Here is a 14608-nt window from a genome sequence, read left to right on the forward strand (position 1 = left end):
AAACTTTATAACGCCTTGAACACTTTTTTTTTAGAAACAATCGAACAAGATATAACCACACTCTTTAAATGATAGCAATTTACTATAGTCTTTTGCACTTATCATATATTTTGTATTGGTAGTCTCTCTCTTTCGCCATTTTTAATTAGTATTTTCATATATGATGCATGTATATATGTAAGTATTCCAAGAAATTAAAAATTATTGTTTACTTTTTTATTCAACAAACAATTATCATCGCTCACGTAAGACAACACCCTCTTGTCCAAAGAAACACATAATTTTCTTACAGAACAAGTCTCTGTCTTTTGCAAACTTTTTTTGACGAAAACAAAAAGAAAAATGGAAGGGAGTAGAAGAACAGAACAAGTTGTGTTATTGCATAGCTTGAAAAGATTGATCGTCTCTTTTGTTTGTTGTCTTCCAGTGTCTCTTGTCGGTCTTCTTACGATGCTTCTCTTAATCTACAACAGTTTCTCTGTCTTCTCTCTTCATCTTGATCCAATCCCACCAATTAAACCCACTCCTTCACTTAATCAACCCCAAGTTCTTCAACATCATACATCATCAGCAGCACCACTAGCATCATCATCTAAGCCTGATTCTTCGTTGTTGCTTGCGGTAAAAGAAACCACTTTAGGGTTCGCACAGAAGCAGAAAGTTTCCTCTATCAAGACAGAGAAAAGAGACGAGTTAACCCCCGCGACGAGACAGAAGCCACAAGGAAAAACAAGACAGAGATTCAAGACGAGGATCAACTCATTCTTGTCCAAATCCTCATGCGAGTCTCTGTTCTTCATGACTTGGATCTCAAGCCTCGAATCTTTTGGTGTTAGAGAACGGTTCACCGTAGAGAGTCTCTTCAAATCTCACCCAAACAGCTGCTTGATCTTGGTATCAAACTCACTTGACTGTGAGAGAGGAACACTAATCTTGAAACCCTTTACGGACAAAGGGCTTAAGGTGCTTGCCATTAAACCAGACTTCGCTTACATCTTCAAAGACACATCAGCAGAGAAATGGTTTGAAAGATTAAAGAAAGGAATGTTCAGTCCAGGAGTGATTCCAATAGAGCAGAACCTCTCTAACCTTCTAAGATTAGTCTTGCTCTACAAATACGGAGGAATCTACTTAGACACCGACTTCATAGTCCTCAAATCTCTCACCAATCTCCACAACGTAATCGGAGCACAAGCAGTTGATCCCGTTACTAAACAATGGAGCAGGCTTAACAACGCGGTGCTCATCTTTGACAAGAACCATCCTCTTCTTGAAAGGTTTATCAACGAGTTCTCAGTAGCCTTCAACGGTAACAAATGGGGTCACAACGGTCCATACTTAGTATCAAGAGTCGTTGCAAGAATCAATACTTCTTCATCATCATCGGAGGATTTGGGATTCTCTGTTCTTCCACCATCTGCGTTTTATCCTGCGGATTGGACTAGAATCAGGAGATTTTACAGAGCGTCTGGGAATGAGAGCGAGGTGAATTGTTCAAGGAAGAGGCTTACGCAATTGCGTAAACATAGCTTTGCTGTTCATCTTTGGAACAGAGAGAGTAAGAAGCTTAGGATTGAAGAAGGAAGCATCATTCACCAACTCATCTCTGTTTCTTGCATCTTTTGTAACTCTTCTTCTTTCACGTTTTAGTTATTAAAAAGGCGTGTAAAGTAAGTTCTTTACAAGAGAAGGGACACAAACAAAATCTTGAAGAACAACAAGAAGTAATAAAACGACAAAAAACACAACAACTTAGTACTTGAATCTATTTCTCATATACAAGCAAGCACACATCTAACCCATATAATATGATTGATCACAACAAGCAACAATGGCCTAATACATTAAAGTATAATACAAGTATAAACAACAAAGCTCTGCAATCAGAGAGATGGGAATCAATGTTTAGTCTAGGTCTACATTGCATAATACATCTATGTCCAGTAGAAGCTTAGATGAAATTCTTAAAATCATATCAAGAATCTGTAAGAAGAGAAGATGACAATCTTGTTACCAGGTGGTTATAAAGAGAAGAATAGCACATGATCTAGACCCACTTGGTGTCAAGGCTCTTCCACAGCATAAACATCGGCTCGCTACCATTATGAAGAGCTGACTAGCTAATAAGAGCAAGAAAGAACCTATTCCGAGACCCGTTGCTATATCCTTCTCATACACACAGTAGCTTGAATCTCTTGATTCATTAACAACTTGCCACTAATCACCAAAAGCAAAACACAAACAGGACATATTATCAAAAAGCATATAATATTTGTTAATTTTGGCCCAAAGCTTTCAGCTTTCTAATACAAAACCCATAAATTTTCAAGAACAGAGAGAGAGAGACTAACGGTGGTTCTTCGCTGTTCTGCAGCAACGGCAAGCCCAAAAGCTATGAGATCAAACACGAACACTATAAACAGTAGCCACACCGATGCCATAGTTAGCAGCCTAAGTCTAATAAATCCAAAACCCGATACTCTCTTCCTTTTCTTCTACCTCTGTGTGTACTTCGTCTTCTTCTGTGTCAACACAGTTTATCGTTAATAAAAGAAAATGAAGTCTTCTTCTTCCTTTTTCTTTTTCTTTTTTTTTTCAAATAAAATTAATAGAGTAACATACATCTTTCAAAAAGTACTATAATGTTTGGAGACCTCTAGTAAATTACAATTAAAATCTTTGATTAATTTTTTTAATTGAAATTATTAGGGACTTGGAGAAGTAGATTTAGTTTGATGTTCTTTGTTTTTCTTACGAATTTTGCAGCTTTAGATGCTTTCACTAAAGGGAACCGTTACATCAACTCTTGCCTCATTTGCTTTCGTAATGGTCATAGTTTTATTCCTTTTCTGATCTAGGTTAAGAATGGCGCAGTTATGCAAAAAAAAAAAAAAAAAAAAAAAAAAAATGGCGCATTCATAGGTTACGAACGGCAAAAATTCCTAATTATTCAGAGTACTTAAAAGAATCAAATATTTCTTATTGCAGGTAAGCAGTGATAATCACATATCACGTCTAATCTTCTTCTACCTACAATGAGTGTATAGATGTGTTAATGAGTTGATCAATTAAGTTTACCAACAATATTACATTGTAGAAAACAAAAAAATATAACAAGACCAACAGTGAAATTTAGTGGTGAAGTTTACTGATCAACAAATTTCATTGGTGCTTGACGTTACATTGGTTCTTGATGAACCAGAATAGGACATATTTTGATTCGTCCTTTGAAAGCGCTTGTGTTTTTGAATATAAACAAAGTTTAACCTGAATAAATATTTTGAAATTGTTATATATTTATGTTACAAAATCGTATTTTATTAAAAAGTGAATATATTTAAAATTATATAATTTATGAATTAGTTATTTAATTTTTTTGTATGTATACTATTTTAGATTTGTTATATTATCTGGGTCCGAGAAACCAAACCAAAATCAATCTGAAAATACAGGTTTGGTTCGGATCCAGGTCCATGATAAAATACCTACTGATATTTTTTGACCCGCAGATCTCAGTTCGAGTCTGGGTCGGATCTCGGTTCGAGTCTGGACCCTCCTTAAGACCCGACTGGTACTTAAAATACGTAAAATACTTTGTGTATAATAGGTATAGGGTATTTCGAATATGTTTTCTGCATTACAAATACTTTTAATAGTTTCGGTTGGTTTTAAGTATAGTTTTGGATTTTGGAAAGTGGTGGGCTCGGTTTAACTTGGCTTGATCACCAAGGCCGAGTGTCACACGTAGATGTGACAGCTCCGGCGAGTCCGATAGAGGACCGGGGCACGGCGATTCCGATTGAGGACCGTGACCGGACGGATTCCCGAGCGCCTACGCCTTTGTGGTGTAATAGTGAAGGAATTGCCGGTGTCCCTTGTATGGAGGAAGAATGATTCTGTTGGGCCCTAGGATTATATATATATACATTTCGATCTATTGTTTACTGCTTTAATCCTTTGTTTATTAATTGTTGAACTACCCATTTTGCTTGTGTTTGGGGTTGGGTTTGGGGTAACGGGTAGTTGTATATGCTAGATTGGGAACCCTGGCTCACTGACTGAAATTAGTTCGCTCACTCCTCACCATTCTTGCAGGCAACCAGTAGTAAAGACCATAGCGCTCGCGAAACTATAGGAGCTGGTGTAGATTGGACATCTTTTGCTAAAGACTCGTTTCAAGATATATGAATGTATGTTTTACTTTCGGCTGCGTCCATAGACCATATGTATAATATTTTGGGCTTGTGAACTCCGTATAATATATATATGATATAAAGTATGTTTTATATTCGAGACGTGTTGAATCTGATATTAGGTTAGTCCGACCTAACACAACTCTATGACTCAGAACGGGTTGCAAAGCCTAAGACCGAAAATTAGAGGAAACGAGTTTTGAATGGATAATCTGGGTTACTTAATCTTATTTTGTGACTTGGAAAGTCTATTCTTAGCCAGTTGTAACATTTCCGGACCGGGCAGAGGAAAGTATTTTGGGCATGTTTTATTTTTAATTATTGTCTGACTGGCTGACCGATGTCTAAAATGGTTTGGGGGTGTTACAAAAATGGGTATCCGGATCCGATCAGTTTTTTTTATTCGAATAAATGCCTTGGCTTGAGAGAGAGAGAGAGAGAGAGAGAGAGAGAGAGAGAGAGAGAGAGAGAGAGAAGAGAGAGAGAGAGAGAGAGAAGAGAGAGAGAGAGAGAGAGAGAGAGAGAGAGAGAGAGAGAGAGAGAGAGAGAGAGAGAGAGAGAGAGAGAGAGACACAAAAAAAAAAAAAACAAATAAATTTTCATAAATTATATAATATTAGAGAGATTCTCTTCTTTGATATAATATGATTCTGTAACATAGTAATGTACATGAATCACAAACTACTAATTCATATCAAACTTTGTCTATAATCCAAAAAAATTCGGGCTTTCGGATCATGGTCTAAATCCCACAAGTACACTATATACGATTGGGTCTCAGGTATGATCCGTACCCGAACCGAGACCCACATATTCAACAAATATCCAATAGGTACTTTTCCCTAGACTCAAACTCAAACCAAACATATATTTTCAGATTAGTTTCGGCTCAGTTATTTGGATTTTGATAAAATTTTCATATCTAAGAATGTGATACATAAGAATGTACATACAAAATTTCAAATAAATTAATGTATATAATTTTAAATGAATTTTCTGTTTCGGTATAATACACACTTTGTAACATAATATTGTACAATCCCAAAATACTAATTCATATCAATTTTTTTAATCTCACAAACCCGCGCTTTCCAAACGCGGATCAAAATCTAGTTTAAAACTTAAAAAGGTTAATATCTTCGATGTCTTTATACTGGTTACATCTCGGTTAATTTCTGTACGAACCAATTTTTCTTTAAATTTTGTTCGGTTCAATTATAAATACTAAACCGGTCAGCTTCTTCTATTTTTCAATTCGCGGATATACAGCACTGTAATGCCATAACTGTAATGGGTAGTAAGATTTTATATAGAAATATTTCATGACAATATAAGTATTATAACTGTTAATATAGACTAACGTAAGAAGATGTGGGGTTTTATTTGTTAGTCAACTATTTCGGATGTATAAAATATCAGAGTTAAGTATTTTCGGATGAAACAACCATCATCATGATTTCTTATTAAACTTTGTATGGTCGAATATTGTATAAACTTTTGTTATACTGGATAATTGTTTGTCAACTTTTAGGTTCCCAATTTTGATATTGTTTGTTAAGTTGTTAACTTATTACGATCATATTCTTATGATTGACTAATATTTTTCGTTCGCCAGGTTTTTGTAGAATAATCTCGATAGTTACGATGATGTTTTATGCTAAACTAAAGTTTATATGTTTTATATCGTTAATCATATTTCCTATCCCGTATACATACATTGTTTAGCAATTGGATTTGGACAAACATAATTTCCAATTGATTTCTTAGACTGACATGTAAGCAAAATTAATAACTTAACTAAGTGAAACATTAGCATGTGATTTTTTTTAATTACTACAATTTTTTTTTTTTTTGAAAACTATAATTACTACAAAATTGAGGTTACTATTTTTTCAAATGTTTCTTCTTTAATATATAGGGGATATGACACCACACACTCCTATATATTTATACTAAAGATAGTTAAAAAATATTATAATACTTTATAATCCTTATTCATTTTGTCTCTAGACACTATCTTTATCCGATATATATATGTACACACACATATATATATATACAAAAATGTGTCAGTTTATTTCGAGAGGCTATTATATTTTAATCTCATGGAAATTAAATAGTAGCATAGAAAAGTATGAAAATTGTTTAGAACAACAATTTAGGGTATTATAATTAGAACATTTTATTTGCAAATCATATTAGGACAACTACAGAGACGCATGTTGTTAGACTGAGGAGAGCACTTGCAGGAGATTGGGCTAAGCCTTACATATGGATACCAAGTACTTAACAAGTCATTTACACATTGTTGTCCTCCATCATTTGGGCATGAACCACTGAACACTTGTTGTTTTGATGGGCACCACGGCCTTATCTGCCCAGCCGTCACACTTAGTTCTTCACCTATAATTCATCAATATAAAAACTGAATTATACAAAGTTGATTTGGGTTATCTTGGAATTGAGCAAAATTAATGGTTATCTCAATATGATGATAAGACCTTGAGAAAAGTGGCTTGGGAGTAGACATGATAAGATGCAACAAGCCAAGAAAATTCCAGCCAACCTCATATTTTCTTTTGTTTATTCTCTCCTTTTCTATGTTTCTTTGTGTTTTGTAATATATTTTGTTATGTAACTAGTTGTTCACAAGCACTACAATTATATATATTGATATATGCACACAGTAATAGATTTGATTCTAGTCAGAGTAAAAATGGAATCCATATTTTATGGTAAGCCATCTTTTTATATATTCAACCATTCAAATTGATATTTTATTAATTATAGCTATAAGAAACAAAAAGAATCTACGTTAAAACTATTTAAAGAAAATTGAATAAATAATAATACATATTTTATGGGCTCTTTTGATTAAGGATATCAATATTTGTTTCTAAATTGGTTTACATAAAAATCATATATTTTAATTATTACATTTTAAATATGTGTAGATTTTGTTTTAATATATCAAAACTAAAACAATAATAATATAACTTTAGGTCTTATATATCAAGATCTATTAAATAATTAGTCAAATAAAAAAGATCTGTTAAATATTTAGAAAATATTTAACAGAAAAATTTAATATATAATATTTTTACAATACATAGATAAATATATATATATATATATACATATTAAAAGAAAGTACTTGACGAAAAGAAATAATTAGTTTTAGCTTTTCAAAAATTTTATTTTCCAATAGTATTATCTAATTCAGAAATATTTATTAAAATTTCATAATTTTGAATTTTATAATTCTAGATATTCGTGCTAAGGATGTCGATTTTTTCTCCTGCTGAAATAACTTTTGGTCTATGGGTCATGTTTTCTCCCTGTCTCTAGGTAAAATAGAAAGTTTCTATTAAATGATGATTTTCATATTTTAGCATATGTAAGTAACTAACCAATATTTCGACTACAAAGACCTATAAAATAGATTCATAAACCTAAAAGTAGGGGATAGACTATTACTATGAACATAAATGGACAGGTGTTTCTTAAGAAGTTTTCTCTAAAACTTTTGAGACGGTTTGCTAATTTATAGAGAGGCTCCCTGTTAAATATTTAGAAAATATTTAACAGAAAAAATTAATATATAATATTTTTACAATACATAGATAAATAAATAATATATATATATATATATATTAAAAGAAAGTACTTGACGAAAAGAAATAATTAGCTTTAGCTTTTCAAAAATTTTATTTTCCAATAGTATTATCTAATTCAGAAATATTTATTAAAATTTCATAATTTTGAATTTTATAATTCTAGATATTCGTGCTAAGGATGTCGATTTTTTCTCTTGCTGAAATAACTTTTGGTCTATGGGTCATGTTTTCTCCCTGTCTCTAAGTAAAATAGAAAGTTTCTATTAAATGATGATTTTCATATTTTAGCATATGTAAGTAACTAACCAATATTTCGACTACAAAGACCTATAAATAAATTCATAAACCTAAAAGTAGGGGATAGACTATTACTATGAACATAAATGGACAGGTGTTTCTTAAGAAGTCTTCTCTAAAACTTTTGAGACGGTTTGCTAATTCATAGAGAGGCTCCCTGGTCCCCCCCCCCCCCCGGCCCTCCTTCATCGTCCAGGGATGAGATCACCCTGATCAAGATGCCGATGAAATTCTCCTTCTCAAGCATGAGAATGTACGACAGAACCAGTGATTCCTATAATCATGTACCCCAGTACAAGTAGATGATGTTTATTACAACTATACAGAAAGAAATCCAGGAATCTATCATGTGCAAAAGTTTTAGATCAACATTGACCGGATACGTTCTGCAATGGTATATCAACTTACCCGACAGATCTATACACTCTTTCGCAGCTCTAACTTATAAGTTCGTATAACAATTTGCAAGCAGTAGAACCTCGAAAAGACGGCCGATGATGTATGTGAAATCCTTCAGCACTGAACCGAAATCTTACATAGCAACATAACACACTTTAACCATGAAAAGGTATCCATCTCCGGATCGATGTAACACCTCCTCAACCACCTCTGCTTTCAAAAGAGATCTGCTGCCCATAGTGAATTTTACAATAAATTAATCAGTATCAGTGTAGAACCATGGAGGATGTCCGCGCATAGGCACAAGTAAAAGAGAGGAAGACTCAATGTACCAGTCCAAACATTGGATCATAATGTCACTTTATTTTATACATCACACAACTTAAAGAAAGAGAATGGGGAACAAACTCCTTGATATTCTTTAAAGATAAACGAGGAAACTTAAGCTTAAGATAACTTTGCTCTTACCCTTTATCAAACATTTCCGCTTTTCTTGAGCCATTTTGTGAACTCTTCAAGCGTGTTCTCGTCTGTTTTATAGTGTTTCTTTACAAACTCATGAAGCATAGACCATGTAAAATCTGGATACTCTCTTTCACCTTCTAATTCCTCTGGTGGCTTTACCACTTTGTCCACTTTTGGAGATAGAAAGAATGCAATTGTCTTTCTTTCTGTCTCACTATTCACTACCGCCTGATGCAAAGAACTCTTGTATATTCCGTTGGTAAGAGCATCTCCAATGTATTACTCCAAATTTTACTCCAAAATGGTGTAACTCCAAAATGGAGTAAGGTTTTACTCCAATGTATTACTCCATTTTTTTACTCCAAAAATAGTTAATAATTGTTAATAATATCTTATACTTATAAAAGTTTACCAATTAACCCCAACTATTTTATGTTTGCAAAAATACCTTAAAATATATTTATTAAATTAAATATTTATTATTAAAAGGTACAAGAAATCATAAAAATAGAATAAAACATAATATATAAATTGGTTCAATAATGAGCATTAGAATATTTTTCCCACAAATGATCAACTAATGTATTTCGTAATAAAAAATGAGCTTCTTTCTTTGTATTCCTAAATCGAGCAAATTTTTTTTGAAATCAGACATTTTCATCTTCTGCAGTTTCGACCTCTGGAAGTGGAGTTTCTCTTACAACTTCGATTTGCCAGATTATTAAATCACTTGTTTTATGTTATTTTTATTTTTATATTATTTATGTTTTTTAATTATGTTATGCATTTTGTATTAAATTATTAAAATATTAAAATATCTTGTTTTATGTTATTTTATTATTTTAAAATATTGTTTAAGTAAGAAATAAAAAGATTAAAAGTTTAAAGGACCATTTCATAAATAAAAAAAGTTCAGCTCCAAAATGGAGTAATGTGTAAGATTACTCCATAAATGGAGTAACCCTAGCCATTACTTCATTTTGCAGTTGAAAATAGAGTGGGGTTGGAGAGGATTTTACTCCAAAATGATGTTTGGAATAGAAAATGGAGTAGGGTTGAAGATGCCCTAAGAGCCTATAATCAAAGCCCCGGGAAAAATAGGGAAAGATAAAATTGTTTAAATTTCTTGTATTATTATTAGTCTCAATTCTCAAACTATTCAGAAGCATTCAGCAAATTTATTCATACAAATCCAAAAAAAATATTTCTTTCATGCATTGATCATATCTTCCAAAAAATATATTGTGCAAGTAGTCTAGACCTCAATCTCTGCAAATTTTATTTCAAAATGTTTTTGATTGCTAACAAAGAGTTAGTGAGGGTTGGGACTCCGATTTTTACACGTACATATCGAAACAAAAATATTTCCTTCATTTATTGATCTTAAAGGAAGAATAAAAACTTACTCTGAATGTGTCGCCAATGTTAACCACCAACGCTTCAGGGTTAGGAGGGACTGAATGCCATTGGTTGTCCACTAAAACTTGAACGTGGTCTTGTTGAAGTATTGTTGGGGTCAAAATCGGAGAAGGCAAAGTTGACATCCAAATATCCGTAAAAAAATTATTAACTTAAGAATTTCTACGTTCCCAAGAGAGAAAAACTTACACGAAAAACTTATACGAAAAAACTTGCGGAAATTTTTTGTTTTAAAACAACGATTTCTTAAAACAGCGATTTTTTAATCAACGATTTATTAAATCAACGATAAGATATTATCGAAGGTCTAAACATCCCCAAGGCATCGTAGCATCGCGATGGTTTCGGACGCTTGGACAATGGATTTCAATCCACGGCACAAACTCGGTCGCGATGGCGACCGAGTCACAAACAAGAGCTCGATTGCTATAGCGATCGAATCACGGAATCACGCTCGGTCGCTAGGCTCGGTCGCTATAGCGACCGAGCTCGACCGAGCATACATGCATCAACCATTTTCCGAAATGTTCAAAGTCTTCCCAAACAACGATACAACGTAAAAGTATGCATTCTTGACAATCCTTATAACAATCCTCCGCGAGTCGCGGCTAACCATTTCTTGATTTCTCTATCAAATGGGATCATCAGTTCGGTTTACGATGAAACCGCAGAAAATTAATTTTATCGGAGAAATCGTAACAAATGTCTCGAGCCAAACGATAGGAAGAATACAAGTGTCTTTCTTTCAGTTTCGCTATTCACTACCGCTCGATGCAAGCAACTCTTGTATCTTCCATTGGTTAGAGCCTATAATCAAATCCCCCCAAGGACCGGCAGAAAAGACAGAAAAATGTTTAAATTTATTGCATTGATTAAGTCTCCCAAAAAAATAATTGTGTAAGCTTGTCGTATTATTAGTATTCAACGAATGCAAAGGAAAAGTTACCCTGAAAGTGTCGCCAATGTTAACCACCAAAGCTTGAGGGTTATAAGGGATGGATTGCCATTGGTTGTCCACGAAAACTTGAAGACCACTGTAGTCTTGTTGAAGTATGGTTAGAGAGGTAGGGTCGCAGTGTGGTCCTGACCCTAATACATCATTCGGTTGCTTGCACCTCGGGTAGTAATTTAATCTCAGTAAGGAATCGTTGTCTTCGAAAAAGTCTACGAAATGGCTACTATTGATTCCGAGACTCATTCCAAGAAGCTCCATGATCCTCAATGAGAGTTTGCTCATGGCCTCAGCGTATTCTTGATAAACATTCCTGCATTTATGCATGGAACAAAAACTAACTAATTAGTACAGTAGTCACTACTAACATAGAAACGCAAACTGTAAAAATGAATACAAAGAAAGCATCTTTTATATACCCTAAATCTTTGTATCCGTCTCCCATTTTCTTAATAATGAACTCTTTAACGATTCGGGAATGGTTCTCACTCTTCTCCTCTGGGGAGAACCTAAAAGACAGAGCATTTCCTTCCAAGGGAGTTTCTTCTTGAATTTTCCTACAAAGCTACTAGTGTAACCCCAGCTTTCGTCATGGTTCCTTTGAGCCTTCTGTTTCTCACAAGCCGGTGACTTAAAGAATGTGTCCATTAATGTACAGGCACGAGACATGAATCCCTCATCGACTCCATGGTTGGTGACCAGGAAGAAACCATGTTGCGTTGACCCTTCGGCCACGAGTTTTGTAATCTTCGAGACCAAGAACTGGTCGCCGGAGAGGACACCGGCCAGGTCGATGAGAGGGACCTGGAGGATCGGAACGTTAGCAGAGGGTTTCTGATGGTCGGGCCATACGAAATCTTGAGGTACGGTGTTTTGTTGATTATTTAGGACCGTTGAACCAAAGAACGTCAAAGGGGTATCTTAGGTTTTCTTTTCATTGAAAGAGAACTCTGTGATGTATTCCATCTCAAGTCGAAATAAAAAAAAAAGATGTTTAATATTTGAAAGAAACAAGAATTTTAAAGGCCTGCTTTCAAAAGGAGAAATAACGTTCGAAGTAATACGCTATCTTTTTTCTTCAGTGTTGTATAAATGGTGAGGAGAGTAACATTTATAGGAGCTCGAAGAGATCATTCATTATATAAAGACATGGTAGAATCTCAATCTATAATGACAATTGGCACGTACGCTCTGAACACGAGATGTCCGTTTTTGTTTTTCTCATAAACCTCATTCATTATATAAAGACATGGTAGAATCTCAATCTCTAATGACAAATGGCACGTACGCTGAACACGAGATGTCCGTTTTTGTTTTTCTCATAAACCTATTTTGTCTATGCTTATGAGCCAATCAAAACCTTTGACTATAGCTGTGTAACTCTTTATCTCATTGTACAAGACATGGTTGAATCGAATATATATACAAACCAGTTTTGATCCTCCTATAGCATCATCTTTTTTATAGGAAAAAAAATTGATCTATTGGTCATAATTCTCTTTATTTTATGATCTAATGAATATAAACAACTCCTATTTCTACAGTCATCTTTTTTAAACAACACATCTTTTAAATAGATATAATCATACATTTTTATTATTAAAATTTATTTTAAACAACACATCTTTTAAATAGACACAATCATACATTTTCATCATTAAAAACTTTATGTTTTGAGCAGTTATTTATTTGAAACGACACATCTCTTGAATAGTAAGACACGTACATTTTCATAATTTGTGTATTTTGTGAAAAAAACAATTTGAAGAATTAGAATCTAACAGTTAGAATTGTTTTTTTCATCTAATGGACCTAGAAATTTCCTTTACTAATAATAGCAATCCTATTTAATTTTGAAAGATTGTCTTTTAATAAAAACCAAAATATATTTGTTTTAAGAATTATACTTTTTCTTTATAAAAATTTGTGTTTTTCATAAAATTACTTAAATCTATTATTTAATTCTAGTGATAAACCATTACAAATTTTGGTGTTAACTATTGCATCACTTAGCCAACCATTGTAATAATTAACTATCAACCATTGTAACCCTTAATACTTAGTTGAAAATTTGCATCTCTTAAATATTTTTAACTTGAAAAATTGTTAGTTGCTGTTAGTTGTAATTGAGTTTAGTGAAGGGGTGCATATGTTAAGGGTTGTGTCTTTTAGTCAAGTAGTTTTGTTTAAGAGTTCTAAAAGTAGATAAAATATCTTAAAATTGTATTTTAAAAATTTAAGAGTTTTGTCTATTCATTTGGTTTTAAATGCATATTCTCATAATAAATTCAATGAAAAGGGGAACATGAGAAATAAAACGGCCACAAATAAAAAGGAAAAAATAATAGAAGACGATTATGTAACTTACTATTGTTATGCTATCAAAAAATAATTAAACTTTTAAATATATTCTTAATATTTGCTATTTACTTACACATTGTATTTTTACACATATTTGTTGTGTACATATATTAATTCAATTATTTACTCCATAAAATTTTATTTATTCAAAATATATTTAAGAAAGATTGAACATTAAAATATAAATAAATAAAAAATAAAAAAAAATTACTCTTCGTACGGGGTTGTTTCCTGGTTATATATAAAGACAAATGTCATTTACCATTGACTTTCTCAAATGAGCACATGCACTAGAACAAAGCGTTTTTGCTAAGGTGGGAGAAAATATTTTACTACTAGGATTTCCACTTTTATTTCACCCAACCTTGTATGTTGACGCCGTCTAGGTTCCACGGCATTCCTGATGCAGAATAAGGAAGGTTCAGTCCATCCTCATATTAATAACACAACAACGCCATGTGGTTCGAAGTGACTAAGTTCTGAAAATTTGGATTTTGCCTAAAAAATACCTGATGAAGTTTTCAATAATGCAATCCCTCTTTGGAAAGAATTTCTGATAGGTAGCTTAAATTCCTTCCTGCAGCACTTCATGTGGATAAGATTCACATTATCGTTAAAAAAATATGGCAGCAAAGGATAAACACACAAAAAATTGGTTTTGGGTTAAAATCCACTCATTTGAGCTAAAACTAATGACGGGAAATCCTTTAGCCTATATTTGAGAAGTGATTTGCCATATCTCTTCACTATAATAATTTTGAAAGAAAAATGATGACATAGCACATTAAATTAATGACATGGGTTGAAACAAATTATAGACATTTACATTTATTGTTGATTTATATTTTAGTTAAGTTTTTTAAAATATGGTAATAACTTATAGATCATTATATAATAACAATAAA

At 32.9% G+C, this 14608-nt stretch overlaps 3 protein-coding genes across 3 annotated transcripts; 1 reads left to right on the forward strand and 2 right to left on the reverse strand.

Moving 5' to 3' along the window:
- The first annotated feature begins 244 nt into the window (after nucleotides 1-244).
- Nucleotides 245-2215, forward strand: LOC130496596 (uncharacterized). The gene has a single exon (XM_056988794.1). The coding sequence runs from the start codon at nucleotides 343-345 to the stop codon at nucleotides 1648-1650; it is 1308 nt and encodes a 435-aa protein (XP_056844774.1). The 5' UTR covers nucleotides 245-342; the 3' UTR covers nucleotides 1651-2215.
- Nucleotides 2216-6375: 4160 nt separating this feature from the next.
- Nucleotides 6376-6764, reverse strand: LOC108811084 (defensin-like protein 245). Its single transcript, XM_018583139.1, has 2 exons — nucleotides 6695-6764; nucleotides 6376-6596 (listed from the first exon to the last, which is right to left on the reverse strand). Exons 1-2 carry the CDS (start codon nucleotides 6762-6764, stop codon nucleotides 6376-6378), a joined length of 291 nt encoding a protein of 96 aa, XP_018438641.1.
- A 2102-nt stretch (nucleotides 6765-8866) lies between these two features.
- On the reverse strand, nucleotides 8867-12308 carry LOC108807780 (gibberellin 20 oxidase 4). The gene is given in 5 exon segments (XM_018580025.2): nucleotides 8867-9199; nucleotides 11159-11197; nucleotides 11337-11655; nucleotides 11762-11862; nucleotides 11865-12308. Coding segments are annotated over 5 exon segments (1122 nt in total). The 3' UTR covers nucleotides 8867-8980.
- Nucleotides 12309-14608: the final 2300 nt, after the last annotated feature.

Source organism: Raphanus sativus, chromosome 6, assembly GCF_000801105.2.
Source record: "Raphanus sativus cultivar WK10039 chromosome 6, ASM80110v3, whole genome shotgun sequence".
NCBI classification, from domain to species: domain Eukaryota; kingdom Viridiplantae; phylum Streptophyta; class Magnoliopsida; order Brassicales; family Brassicaceae; genus Raphanus; species Raphanus sativus.

What these genes read in the sequence shown, in the direction of transcription:
- LOC130496596 (XM_056988794.1), top strand. Translation starts at nt 343, where the DNA reads ATGGAAGGGAGTAGAAGAACAGAACAAGTTGTGTTATTGCATAGCTTG.
- LOC108811084 (XM_018583139.1), bottom strand. Translation starts at nt 6,764, where the DNA reads ATGAGGTTGGCTGGAATTTTCTTGGCTTGTTGCATCTTATCATGTCTA. An exon ending in CCCAAGCCACTTTTCTCAAG is followed by an intron (nt 6,597 to 6,694) that starts GTCTTATCATCA and finishes GATGAATTATAG; the next exon opens with GTGAAGAACTAAGTGTGACG.